The sequence below is a fragment of the Talpa occidentalis genome, unplaced genomic scaffold, assembly GCF_014898055.3.
Source record: "Talpa occidentalis isolate TD23 unplaced genomic scaffold, MPIMG_talOcc4v2.1 talOcc4.4, whole genome shotgun sequence".
NCBI classification, from domain to species: Eukaryota; Metazoa; Chordata; class Mammalia; order Eulipotyphla; family Talpidae; genus Talpa; species Talpa occidentalis.
In genome coordinates this window covers 116,621,049-116,635,758 of record NW_023604295.1, presented here as the reverse complement: position 1 = coordinate 116,635,758, position 14,710 = coordinate 116,621,049, and the positions used below count along the sequence as shown (strand labels likewise).

Below are 14,710 nucleotides of genomic sequence, written 5' to 3'. Positions count from 1 at the left end.
TTAGAAGGGAGAAAGAGAGACTATGAGAAGGAAAACTGGTGGTTATACAATTTGGGATCTGGATGGTATCAGAACAGAGGCTTAGCCATGACCAGACTTCTTTCAAGCTCTGTACTTTTCAGCCTGTCTTTGCAGTCCCTGGGAGATCAGCCTTCAGACTGTTGGCTTCCTAAATGTGTTTCACACTGAAGGACAGTTCAGTTGAGCTGGGGATAGCTCATTCCGTCTCAGTTGCCATAGAAGGGGAGAGTAGCAGATTAGAAAGGAGGGGCAGTGGAGCCATGGTTTTCAAAAATCCTCTTGCTTTCTCAGTACTTGGGGGAGTTGGTGAACACCTAAATCTCAGGCCCTTGCCCCTAGCAGTTGTTATTACTAGGTCTGAAGCATTCCTTTTTAAAGGAATGCTTATGATTCTGAATCAGGTGTCCCAGGGACCAAACTCTGTGAAAGAGTGGCGGAAAAAGACTGTTTCAGTTTTCCCAGCACCGTTCATTGAGTAATCTGTCCATGTTCCATTGCATATTCTTTGCTCCTTTGTCAAAGATTAGTTGTTCATAGAAGTGTGGCTTTATTTCTGGGCTCTCTATTTGGTTCTGTGTATCTGTTTTTGTTCTAATACCAAAATGTTTTAATTATTATGGCTTTGTAGTATAGCTTGAAGTTGGGAAGGGTGATACCTCCTTTCTCCTTTGTTTTCATCAGTAGGGCTTTGGCTAGAAGGAATTATGCTCAGTGAAATAAGCCAGAAGGAAAAAGGAAAAATATCGGGTGGTTTCACTTGTAACAGGAATATAGGGGAACCAAATAAGAGATCAGTGTAAAGAAAATAATAACAGTACAAAACACAACAAAGCAAAACCAGACAATTATAAATCAGAGACATATGCATGGGAGGCGGAGGGAGAGGGATCATAGGGAGGGATGGAGGAGCACAGGGGACTGAGGTGATGGTGCATGGGTGCCTTGGGGAAGGAAATTCTATGGGGACTCAATCTGAGGGGGTGGGGGAAAGCAAATATTGTTTAAAAATAATTAAAAAAAAAAAAAAAGACTGCTCCAGCTCTGGTCTGTTTCATAGGGAGCAATGAATGAGGTGGGACCCAGGAACTGCTGCAGTGCCTTCTCTGCCATCCACGGTAGGGAGCGCTCCGAAGAGACCCTTGACATGTAAACTTCTGCCTCATGTAGGCTGTGTTTCTTTTCCCTCTAGCTGAGAGAAAGGAGTGACATAGGGACTCTGGGAACTTCTGGGAAGTATCTCCTGAATAAAGCTATCTTCTACTGAACACATGTATGTGTCTGAACCACCTGGCTCAGAAAAGATGAATTATTTCAGAAATTCCCTATTTTTCTTTAATTGTGCTTTCAATTCAAAGCATTCTGCAAAGAAGCTAAAATCTGGGACTCTGAGTAGGCAAGTAGATAAACTGAAAAGCAGGTGGCAATGGAGCTGCAGGTGATAGCAGAGTTGCAGCTGGCAGCCACTTGCATGTTTCTACTTAAGGTCTGTAGAGTTGTGTTAAACAAAACAAATATTGTTGGAAAGTAAAATATGCTTCAGAGTACTTGAATCTCTGGGGAATTCTGAAAGATGGGGTTCAAAAGGAAAAAAATTTTTCCCTACCATTAGATGAAATAAAACTGTTGATGGACAGACTGAAGGGCACCCTGGAATCCCCAAAACTGCACACTCTTAAGAAATTCTGCCAGTCAATTTTGAAAGCAAAGCATATTCTTTATAAGAGTGTGATATCTTTAATAGAATGCTTGTGCATAGACAGGATAGATAAGAGAGATAGAAGATCATTTCCTAATGAAACACCCAAAGTTACCCATTCACTCAAGGGGAAATAAATGTGCATCCAGAGTTGATCCAAAATGATGCCACTGAGGCCAGTGAGTTTGCCACAAGCCTAAGGCACCTTCTGGTGGGGAACCATAGGAAAGAGCCAGAGGGGGCGAGGGAAGTCTGGGATGAAAGAAGTAAAATTAAAGTACAAATCAAGATAAAGCCTGCCACTGTCAGCCTCCCTATGTGTCTCTTACACATGTGTCTTTCTGAAGTGTCTCTACATTTCTTGACTCCATATGTGTCCTCCAAGTCCCACAAGTCCCTGGTGCAAATCCAAAGCTGAGAAGCAAGAGGGCCCTTCTCCACATGTCTCTCCCCAATTGTCTCCCCTTCCTGTGTCTCTTCTGTGTTTCTCCAAGTGTTCTATAGTTTCTCCTGTCTGCTCAGCTCCATTCCTCATTAGATGGGGCAGGGAGCACGGAACCTCCCTTTCTGTAACAGATGCCTCTGTCACAAAATTATTAACCTATTTTTCTTTAGCCCTGAGGATTGTCAGCCCCACCCAACTTTATTTTTTTTTAACGATTCATTTATTTATGCATTCAAGAACTGGGGTACAGGCCGGAGGTATGGGAGTCGAGAGGATTCACCAGAGCAGAGCGGGGAACAGAACAGGCAGACTGACTGAAATGCATGCTTAGGGGAGCAGTGGGTGAGACAGGAGAGGTCTACTGCACCATGTGGGTATCCCTGGCTGGCCAGGGATCAAACTCAGGCTGCAGAGGCTGCGAATAGCTTCACAATGCTGTGCTTAACCCCTTGTACCACCAGGGCCCACCCCCCCCCCAACTTTAACCAGAAAATTTTGTGAGGAAAATCTAGTCCCAGCATGGACTGGTGGGGGAGGGAGGCTGAAGTGAGAGGGAAGAAGAGCAGGCAGAAATGGGAATGCTATTTTGTGCATGTTGTTTTACACTGAAAAATGTTCCTAATAAATTCATTGACTACCATTTTCAGATTATAAAGTTATATGTATGTACCTACAAGTATTCTTGAAATGGAATGAACATAAAATCTATGGAAATGAGGTTATATTTCAATTGTACCAGAGGAATCTGACTTTAAAAATATAATTTTTTTTGTAAGTTAGGGAATCTCTTTGTTTGACAAATATTCCACTACCTTGTTAGCCTTTGTATTTTTTCCTACTGCTGTGTGTAAAGCGAGGTCCATTTAAGTTCTATAGGCCAGTCACCTATTTTTATTTCAGATTTATTGAGGTATAATTGGCAATTAAATTTCTAAGATATTTAAAGTACTTATCATAGTGCTTTGATATTCAGATATATTGTAGAAGGATTCCCCCATGTAGTTAATAACATATCCATCATTATCTCACATGGTGTATGTATCTGTATGTGCGTGTGAATGTAATTTCTACTCTCTTAAGAAATTTCAATTATACAATACAGTGTTATCAAGTATAGCCACAATGTTTTATGTTATGTCCTCAGACCTTATTCATCTTACAGCTGAAAATTTATGCTCTTTTACCCACTTTTCCCTACTTTGCCAATGTGTAGTCCCTGACAGCCACTTTTCTACTCTCATTGCTCTAAGTTTTACCCTTTAAATTAGTTTAGATTCTGCATATAAGTGACACCATGTATTACTTGTCTTTGTATTTTCATTTTACTAAAACATAATCCCTTCAAGTTCCATCTGTTGAAAATGACAGCATTTTCTTATTTCTCCTGGGTAAATAATATTCCATTGTATGTGTGTGTATTTCACATTTTCTTTATCCATTCATTTGCTCACAGACACTTAGGTTGTTTCCTTATCTTGGTGAATGTGAATAAGCCACAGTGTATATGGGAGAACAGGCATTTTTTCAATATCCTATTTTCATTTCTTCAGATATATACCATGCAGTGGAAATTATGGCTCAAAAGGTGGTTCTATTTTTGATTTTTTGAGCCCCTCCCATACCTTTTTTCATAGTGGCTGCACCAATTTACATTCCTAGGAACAGTGCAAACTTTGCTCCACATCCTTCCCTTGTTATACTTGTCTTTTTAATGACTGTCATTTTAACAGTGACGTGATACCTCATTGTGATTTTGATTTGCATTTCCCTTAGCCCCTTTTCTTGTACCTGTTAGCCATTTGGATGTCTTCCTTGGGAAACATGTCTATTCAGTTCCTTTGCCAATTTTTTAATTAAACTGTCTTTTGGCTATTGAGTTGTATGATATGAGTTCTTTATTTGTTTGGATACTAACTCCCTTAGTAGAAAATTTTGCAAATGTTTCCTTCCACTCTGTAGGATGGCTTTCATTTTGCTGATAACTCTCTGCTGCACACAAATTTTCAATAGAAAGAAGGAAATAACAGCGATCAGTACATAAATAAGTGAAATGGAGACTAAAAAGATAACAGAAAATATCAATGAAACTAAGAACTGTTTATTTTTTATTTTTTTAAAGATTTATTTATTTATGCATACAAGAGGTGGGGTATAGGCCAGAGCTGTCGGTGGTGAGAGGATCTACCAGAGACAGAGTGGGGGACAGAAGCAGGCAGACTGACTGAAATACACTGCTGAGGAGAGCAGCAGGTGTGACAGGAGAGGACTGCTGTGCCATGTGGGTTGCTCCCTGGCTGGGATGGAACTCGTTCTGCATACGCTGCAGACTGCTTCATAGTGAGGTGCTTAACCCCTTGCGCTACCAGGGAGGCCCAGAACTGTTAATTTTTAAATTGTATTATTATTTTTAATTGTGGTAACATTGGTTTATATCACTGTATATGCCACTGTAACAGTGGTTTATATCACTGGGGGGATAGGTTCACACCTTTTCAAATGTTTGTTACCATAGCACACCCCCCCACCAAATCTTCCACCGCCATAATCTTCATAGTTCACTAGGTGCCTTCTCCTTTGTTCCTGGGCCTCACACATCTCCCTGGTAGCCTCAATTCTACGGAGAGGTCTCTAGAGTTTGTTTAAGTTTAGTTTTGTTTCTTCCTTTGTTTTGTTTCTTTCTATTCCACGTGAGTGAAATCATCTAGTGTTCTGACTTATTTCACTTATTTCACTGATTTATTCTGTTTACCATAATCCCTTCCGATTCCATCCATGTTGTCACAAATGGCAACATTTCACCTTTTTATAGCTGAGTAATAGTCATTGTGTCCATATACTACATCTTCTTAGTCCACTAATCTATTGCTGGGCATTTAGGTTGTTTCCATAGTTTGCTTGGATATGAACATTGCAGTATATATACCCCTTTGAATGAGTGTTTTGTATTCTCTGAGTAGATAACCTAGAAAAGGAGTTGCTGCATAATATGGAAGATCTAATTTAATACTTTGAAGACCCTCCATATCACCTTCTGTAGGGACTGGGCCAGTGTGTATTCCCACCAACAGTGAGAGGTGAGGATGTATGAGAGTTCCTCGTTCTCCAAACCCTCACCAACTCATGTTGTTTCTGTCTTTGTTTGTTTGTTTTGATATGGGTCAGTCTCACAGGTGTGAGGTGATAGTTCATTGTGGTTTTTATTTTCATATCCTGGATAAATGATGATGAGCATTTCTTCATGTGCCTGTTGGCCATCTGTATGTCTTTTTTTGAGACATGTCTAAGTAGAGCTTTTTAATTTGGGTGATCTGTTTTAGTTTTGTTGAATTGTATTATATATCTTGAATGTTAGCCCCTCATTGAATGTATGATTTGTAAATACTCCCATTTAGTAGAATATCTTTTGGTTTTAATGTTATTTTCCTTTGCTGCATGCAAATGATGAAACTCTACCCCCCCATATGATACCATATACAAAAAATCAGCTCACAAATATATTAAAGACTTGAATGTAAACCCCAAACCATAAATTCCTAATAGAAAGCAAAGGGGGGGGGTGGCGTAAGCTCTTTGATATAAGTCTTGCCGTAATTTTTTGTATATGACACCAAAAGTGAACAAGTGTAAAAATGAACAAGTGGGACTATGTCAAGCTAAAAAGCTGCTGCTCACCTGGTTATTTGTGTAGTTAATTAACAATAAGGAAATCACTCTATGCATAATTTTTATTTTTATTTTTTTTTTTTTAACTTTTTTTTTTTTTTAAATAGAGGCATGTTTATTTATTTATTAATTATATTTGTTTGTTTGTTTTGTTTATACATGCACTGGGTACAGTCAGAAGCGCGGGAGGGTGAGAGAATTCACCAGAGCCACAGTGGGGAGCAGAGCAGGCAGAAGGACTGAAGTACACTGCTGAGGGGAGCAGCGGGTGGCAGGAGAGGTCTGCGCACCATGTGGGATCCTCCTCCGGTGGCCGGGGAACAGCCGGGGATCGAACCGGCGCCGCAGAGGCCGCGGGCAGCTTCGCAACCCAGCGCTCAACCGCTGCGCCACCGGGGAGGCCCTATGCATAATTTTTAAAGGTACATTGTGGGGATAGATCAACATTATGAAAAAAATGAGAAATGGAGGATTCAGTTAACAGCACAGAGTTAAATTTGAGAATAATTATATGGTATACATCAAAGTATATAAAATAATAGGGTAAAAAGAGGATCTAATATGCAGATGTTACACACAAAGACTCCCCGTGTGAGCCCGGTGGCTGTGTCTCACCGCGCTGGTCTGGAGGCTGGCCCTGCCTTGCCTAACTGGCCACTCACCTCACAGCTTTACCTTGTTTTCTCCACAGACTCAGGACCATCCCGAGTAAATAAGGACTCCAAATAGGTGGAGGCCACACCAATGGCGTTCATCTTGGAAATTTTCACACAGTGATGATTTTGTAAAGGCCTGATTTTTTTCTTATTCCAGCCACGAATTTTATAGGCGAAACCAGGAGACTTTGGGAAATGGTAGTCTGGGATAGGATTGTGTTGTTTAAGCTTTCACATTTCAGAAGGATTTGTTGGCTTTATTGCTTCAAATAACCCAGTCTTCTGTGACTTTAATCACTGATCACACTGGCTTTATTTTTTCTCTCATCTCCAACTTGAACTTCTTTACAAGGAGCTTCTGGGGAAATATAACTTTTCCCCAAACACAAAAGTGGGACCTAGGTCAGGTGTATCACATTATTTTTCCTCCATTGGTCTTTTATTTCTCATGTGATTCTACTTAAAATGCACAGACATTATAAAGACTGATTTAGTTCTGTCCTCATACCACAGAAAAATGGTTCTTCCATGATTTGGTGGTACTATAATATCTTGAGTTGCAAGACTTTGACCTAAATTTGTAATGCATTGATGTGGTCACTTGTATAAGCAGACAGAAGTGCAGATTTAGTGCAAATATGTTTACACCGTTGTGACTATGGCACATTCTACCATATACACTCTCTGCAACAAAAATTCCTGTTTTTGTAATATTTAAGATAAGCATTTCTCCTTTCAAATACTCTTTAAAAATATATCAGAAAAACAAAGTGACCTAATTCTAGAAAATTTGAGGCTACCATTTTGCTTTTGAAAAGTGGACTGATCATTATGTATAAGAAGACAACCCAAGGGGATGCCTAGTTTAGATGGTGGCTCATGTCCTGGTGTCTTTAGCTTCCATACCACAGATGGGTGTAAATAGGCATTTATTTTCTCAATGTTCCGGAAGTCTAAGGTCAAGACACCGGTATGGTTAGTTTCTGGTGAAGCCTCTCCTCGGGGCTGACGGTTACCTCATGTCTGTAAAGAGAAAGGTGTCTGGTGTTCTTCCTCATCTAAAAAGGACATCAGTCCTATTCATCCTAGCCTCATCTGTCTATCCCCACTCAACCTATTTACTTCCATAAAGACCCACTCTCCAGTTATAGTCATTTTGAGGGGTGGGGGTTAGAGTTTTAGCACGTGAATGTGGGGAAGGAGTACAGTTCCGCCCATCTCTCTGCACATGCCCAGGATCGCGTGATTAACAACGAAAAGGCAGATTACCCTCACCTAGAGAATGTCTAACCCCAGATGAGATGTCTTTACTGAGCCAGCAGTTCATAAGTTGGGATTCTTGGAAATGGTGGAGGGTTAATTCTGCCTTTTCCAAAATCTCTTCCTTATCAAGCTGGAGCTGCATGGACCATGTGTCCATAGCAGCGTTGACTCCCTTTGCCTCTGGACTTTGGTGCCAGTTGCCTCAGTTTCCTGAGAGTTTATGCTCCAAGCTCCGTCTTCATCCCTTCACCTGCTGAGAGTGTTTCCTCCAATGTGCACACTCTGCAAAATGCCTGCAGGAGTTGTTGCCTAGGACTCTGTGGTCTGCAGGCTCCCTGCCTCTCTCTGACCTGGACTGCAGCAGTGGGATGTAGAGATGAAAGTAGATGGGTGATGGGGCTGACTTCACTTTTAGGTTGGGAGGGAATCTGTAGCAATTATGTACACAACACTTTCACACAGTCATTTTATTGAATCAGAGGTCTCGGATTCTTATTCTAGGGTTGCTTCATTCTTCTATTTATGCTTTCAATCTACAAGCCTTAATTGAGCTCCAACTGTGTGTTAGACATGGTGATAGATGCCTGGAAGACAGTGGTGAACAAAGGAGATATAATCCCTGTTCCCTGAGAATTTATAAGTTGTGGCATGTTGCACATGTCCCTTGGTCTTTCTGGGGCTTATTTTCCTGATCGTAAGGTAGAATGATTAGAGTGGTAAATCATCCATGTTGGAATGAATCTTTAAAGTTGTGATTTTTCCCTCTAATTGCTGGGATGTTTCAATTCCTTAAGGAATTTAGAAAATTAAAACAAAAGCATAGGAAAAATTTAAATCCCTTAGGATCCATGACATAAGTGTTAACCCTTTGATATTTCTTCCTAGATTTTGGCCTTTTCTGTGCATGCTCTTATGTACAGACATATATATGTTTAAAAAAATTGGCATTATTTTTATTCTGGTTTGAAACTGGCATTTTCTTAGAATTATTTCAGGAATGTTTTTCATGTCATTTTATGTTATTATGCTTGTTAATGACAGTTTGGTGATCTATCATAAAATTTATTCCTCTTGTTTAGGACATTTTACTTATTTTCTCATTTTCACTATCATAAGTAAATGTCAATACATGCTTACTTAAAATAATAGTAGGGTTATTGGATCAAACAAGCTTTTGCCTCTTGAATATACATTGTGAAATTTCCATCCAGGAAGCTTTTAATCAGTTTACATGTCTCTTAGTTATGCACAAGAGTCTAAATTTTCTGTATATTTACCCACATAGATATGTATATTTTACAAATCTTTGCCAGCTTAATAGTGGAAATGTGTTTTTATTTTAGTTAAATATTATAAGGTAGACTTTGAATTATCTTTTCATTTGCCTTTGAGCTGTCTGTATTTACACAATTCCTACTTATATTCATTGCCCATTTTAATATTATTTTTTCCTATAGGTTTGTTAAAAGTTTTAAACTGTTTTCTTTCACAGAGTGTGATGTATTTCCTGCTTTGTGGTGTTATATATATTTTATATTAAAAACATGTATTTTTTGATAGCCATGTCTCTCAGTTCTGCTTTTGCTTTGTTGTTTAGAAAACTTTCTAATCACAAAGTTAGGTATATTTTCCTAGTTCCAAATTATTGTGTTTATTTTGGGATGCTTTAGTCTATTATATTTATTTGTCTATTTATTCTGACACTAAAGCCACAGTACTTGTTCTGGTCTTTAGTATGTAATCTCCAGTGTCATTTTCCCCCACTTCTTTATCCTGTTCTTCTGCATTCTGGGAAGTGTCTACCTTGATATTCATACAGATCTGAAGTATAGATTCTGTTCCTGAACAGCTGTGAAAGATTTTCAAAATGAATCTGATATTTTTAATGTATTATAGTGGATCTTTTTCTCAATCAAAATATGTGCCATTTAAAACCAAGTTCTACTTATTATAATAGATATTTTTCAAAGAATTGCTTGATGTCTCTTCCTTTAGAGTTTTTCCTATCTTTTGTATTATTGAATTTTCCTATGTTTGCCATGAGTCTTTGGCAGATCAGAAAATTATTAAGCATGTGACTTATCTGCAGTGTGTGGCTTGACCTTGGATTCTTTCCTAGTCCTACTGAATCCTTTTAGGATCTTCCAATCTGACTTCAGCTATCTACTTGAGTTACAGACCATTTCAGCAGCCTAGCCAGGAGATCTGGAACCTGGACCTTGGGCAGCTCCAGCCAAAGTTCTATTGCTTATTTCTAGGGGATGGTTTTTCTTCCTAGATTTTCAGTTGGTCCATGTTCAACTCTAGGTGCTGGGAGTTTCTATATCCAATTTCCTTCCTGGGATAGTAAGGAAAAGCACATCCCTTTGGGAAAAAATTCTACTCATAAGAATGAATCTCTAACACTTGTGGATTTATGTATTTGACCTTAACTTCCTAATGAAGAATGCTTTAGCTTTTCCAGGGCTCAGTTCTAGAACCCTCAACCTTGGAATGTCAGTGAGGATGCCTCCTCTTTCTCCCTGAAAGATGGACCCCTGTCTCATTCAGTCAATCATCCTTGTGCTCCCTGGGGAAGTTAGACTCCAGTACTCATTCTTTACTCTAATCTGCTCCTCTTTGCTCTCAAACTTGGTGGCACATGAGAATCACTGTTCTGTAACTATCATTCTGTTTTCCCTTTTTCATACATTCTGACTTATTTTAACTCTTTTCTGGAAGTGATATAATTAGATACTCATGAAAAATTAAGGTGGTGAAGACTTAACTAGGAAATCAGAAAGGGATCTTAAAGTTTATTTGAAATAACACCTTTTCTGCCAGCCTCACAACAATGATTTGAGGATAAAATGAGATGATAGATGTGAAAGGGTGAAAGGACTTTAAAGACTGTTTAGAGCTTTATGCAAATACAAAGTTGTTTTGTTATCTCCACATTTTATGATACCAGAAATCAGTAGCTTTGTTGGAAGCAAATTTGAGTTGTGAATTTTTTTTTAAAGGAATATGTGATAATGGAAGATGACTATTTGGGTGAAGCACAAAGCCATTCTATTTCCATGTGCTTTGTTCCTGTCTTCCACAGCAGTAAACCTGAAATAGAGGTTTGCCTTGTTCTTTATCCCCCCCAAAGAAAAGAACTGAAAAGAACTGGCCCACATTTCCACTTTAGACCATTTCTCTGAGTGCCAAGAGATTGTTTCGGCAAAAGAAACTAATCTGCAGATAGCTCTGACCCCACACAATGCCTGGCATCAGGGCAAGGATTTTAATTAAAATGGAAGAGTTGGTAATTTCTGGTCTATCTGGGAAGCTTAAAGTTGATGTAGTTTGAATGAAAAGAATGACTTTTGCTTAAAATGCAAATATTAATGTAAGAAAAAGTCTGGAATTGGCTCTCAGTGCAATTGAAAGAGATTGTAATTTCTTTTTCATGTCTCTCCCCTTAGAGAAATGATCTTTTTCCCTCCTGAAACTCTGTGATATATACATCTAACATATAGAGTAGTATTAATAATTTTTTTTCCTCCTTAACTACCCTTTCAGTTGGCAGTTTGTCTTGAAACTGTGCAAATTTTTGGTATTAAACATCTTTGAAAAATTCATGGGAGTTTGCTGTTATTTGCTTTTATCTGGATGACATAAGCCAGTTTCAGAAATAGTTTTTCTTCCAGGGTTTCTTTTCATTTTGGTTTTGGAACAGTATTTGCCAGCAGACCCCATGGTCTTAATGACACAGTAAGCAAAAGTGTCCATATCTACCATGGGATTTGTCTGGACCAAAATAAATTTTTAAGCTTCGAAGTAACATGTTTTACTCTTAGTTTAAGCAGGTTCATCTCATTACCAAGTATTGCAATGATGAAAGTGTGTATTTTGAATATTGATAAGACATTAACAAGAGTAGATGTCAATATGATCAATTTTGCCACTATATGTTAAGCAGTGATGCCTTTTACTAATTAATAATCACTGTGAGAAGCAAAAAGTGGACAAAATGAGGACTTCTAATAGCTTGAGCATTATTAACTTATTTTTTTTTATGTTAAAGAAAAATTTGTGGTAGGACTAAAAAATTAAAATCATCCATCTTCCCACTACGTAATAAATCATGCTTTCTTTTTTCTATTACCTTCCCACATCTTATTGATATATGTACAAATATTTATGTAATTGTAATTTCAGTATGCAAGCATTTTTGAGCTTAACATTTTTCATTCAACATTCATTACTTAGAAAGTGTTTTTTCCCCCATCTCCATACATAAAGCTGCTTTACCCAGTCTCCCGTTGTAGAACATGTAGCAGAATTTATTTATTCAGTTATTTTTTGGTTTCTATTTACATAATGCTGCAATGAACATCTTTACCCAAATTGAATTTTTTTACTTTTTGCAGGGAAACTTTTTGTTTTGTTTTGTTTGTAAGAATGAATGGAAAGTAGTGAAATTACTGTGCCAAATTTCCAGCACTTTCTGGTAGTTGAAGGCTTGGGAGGAGCCAGGTGCAGGAAGACACTGTAGGTGACTCAGATTGCCCCTCTCTATGAAAGTGGTGAGTTTGTAAGGAAGAAAGGAGAGGACTCCTCAGCAGAGTGCCACCCCAGTGCCGCCGGCTCCAGGACAGAAGCAAGACCAGCTTTAGAATGCTCGGGGACATTTTGCTACCAACCCCTTTCCTTTTGTTAAACAACATCATTTGGAAGTGACTTTGGGTTTGAATCAGACTAACTGCAAGGGTGAATCCACCCTCCTTACTGAGAAGTGGACTGTCTTTGGGGTTTTTATTGACAGTGCTCCTAACAGTGTTGGCTTGTGGGTGTGGAAGATTTAGCTCTGACCAGGGAAGTCTAGAAAAAAGTGGTAGGAAGGGCAAGGGATGTCAGACAGAAGGGATAATGTAAATGAAGAGGTGGAATGCCTCTGAACCACCTTCACTTTGCAAACAGGAGGGTTTTCCAAAACTATTTCTTTTACCCACCCAGAAGGACAAAGATGTTAGCTGGAGTTTAGTCAGTACTTCTTTCATCAAAACTGGAGTCTGGGGAAGCAGAAGGAGAATAGCAGACTTTTTTAAAGAACAAAATCACTATTAAGTCTCAATTCCCAAAATCTCTCATCACTAATGACCTCATAACAGAGCTTATCATTTATTTCCCTTTTCTTTTCAGCTAATGGGTTCTTACTAGTTTTGTCAAACTGCAATTAAATAAATCAGTGAACTTCACCTTTTCTAGCAAGACTCTTTTTAAAAGAAACAATATTTTAGGAAAAAGAAAAACTGCAACTACCACAAAAACAGACCACATTATGAGATTTCCAATTTTGTCCAATTTTGTCCAATTGTTCTCCGGGACACCCAGTCTTAGAACAGACTGCAGGAGCTGTGATAAGAAGTTCTTCTATGGTAACAAATGCAAAATTGAAAACCCATTTCAGCCGCATTTGAGCTCAAATAGTTATCACTCTGTCTTTTCACCAATTACCTGTCTGTATACTTTTCACCAGCTCAGGCACTATGGCCATGTTCAGTGTCTTGTAGGCTTTTAAATAATATTTTTCTTTTTTTTTCTGTAACAGTTATTCAACCCCACATCTAACCCTTTACCTCCAAAAAACCAACAAAACTATAGAAAATATATATAGATTTTAGTAATCAATATACTTATCTGTAGAATGAAAAAAAAAATGATAGGTTGCACTGCATTGTTCTCAAAAGCATACAGAAGCTGAACAAAATACAATGAAATCATCTGACACAAGCCCATGAAGGTCTTTATTTTTCTGTTCTACCAATCTTCCAGGCAAACAAGACACCAAGTAACCCTTGGTTAAAACTTACTGTGCAGCCTAGAAATGGCTACAGATATATTTCAAAATCACACTTTAGTACTTTCACACATCTGAAATATTTTTCATATTCTATTAGCACTTTTAAAACCATTTAAAGACTTTAAAAATGTTCAGTGCCTGTCTAGAAACGTGGTTTCTTGCTGTAGGCACAATAAAGGAATTAAAGTATTGAGTGAAGAAGGCCAGACAGAAGAGATTTACAATATAGTCTGTAAACAAGATGCAATTTATTGTGTTTTCTGAAAATCACTTTGCCTTTGTAGCTAATCCATGAAGGTAAACCATCATCCAGGAGACTGGCTAGAATCAACTGTAAATCAAGGCAAAGTGGAACCTGGAAAAGAAAGAAAAAGTCTCCAAAGAAGGGAGGGAATGAGATTGGAATTAGGTGGCAATCAATTCAGGGAGGATTTATTTAATAGAGACCATATTTGAACCAAAATTAAGAATTGGTTCAATCAATAGGAGAATAGGTTATACATTACATAGATTGCTGTTGGTCTATCTCATTTGATTTTGATGGTAATCCTACTAAATACAATGATGTCCATTTTGTACCTGGAGAAAATGAAGCTCATTTGGTTATAAACAAATTAGTGTAAATTAGTGTTTAGTATCATACAGCTAGAAAGTTGTGGAGCTGGAACCAGGGTTCCAAACTTCTATTTCACTAGTGTCTTTTCACTTAGCCATTCTGCCATTCTATCTATCATTCAGGTACTAACTTGAAAGTTAGAGCTGTAGTATTCTTTAAATGGTGAGGGGTGGGGACTCAGTTCAGCAAAGGAGTAGGAGAAAAGATGGAACTGAGAAGCGGTCAGTTTTGCCATGTTGGGAATAGACTAGTCAGTGCAGGCAGAAGTCCATGGTCTGGTTAATCCTGCAAGGGTTGAGGCTTCATTTGTTCATCCAGTCTGCTTACTTGCATATAGCTTGGACTTTGATTAGTCTTCAGACTCACATACATCAGGGTTTTGTTTGCTTGTGATAGTTGAGTTTGGAAATTCTCTTTTGATAGCTTTGTAATGAGGCATAGGTATGGACTGCTGAAGGAAAGGCTTCCTTGGAGGTGCTCTATGTGCCCAGTTCCCACGGAGGCACTGTCTCCAGTTCTG

General features: G+C 38.4%; 1 protein-coding gene across 11 annotated transcripts in view; it reads left to right on the top strand.

The window, feature by feature from the left end:
* Positions 1-14,710, top strand: part of ZMAT4 (zinc finger matrin-type 4) — a 387,418-nt gene that overhangs the window by 125,624 nt on the left and 247,084 nt on the right. The window contains exon 2 of one of the 11 annotated variants that reach the window (XM_054700912.1): positions 1,079-1,136. The exons of the other annotated variants lie outside the window; for them this stretch is intronic. Within the exon in view, the coding sequence (XP_054556887.1) occupies positions 1,089-1,136 (48 nt within the window). The 5' untranslated portion in view covers positions 1,079-1,088. The remainder of the gene's footprint in view (positions 1-1,078; positions 1,137-14,710) is intronic. 11 annotated transcript variants of the gene reach the window in all.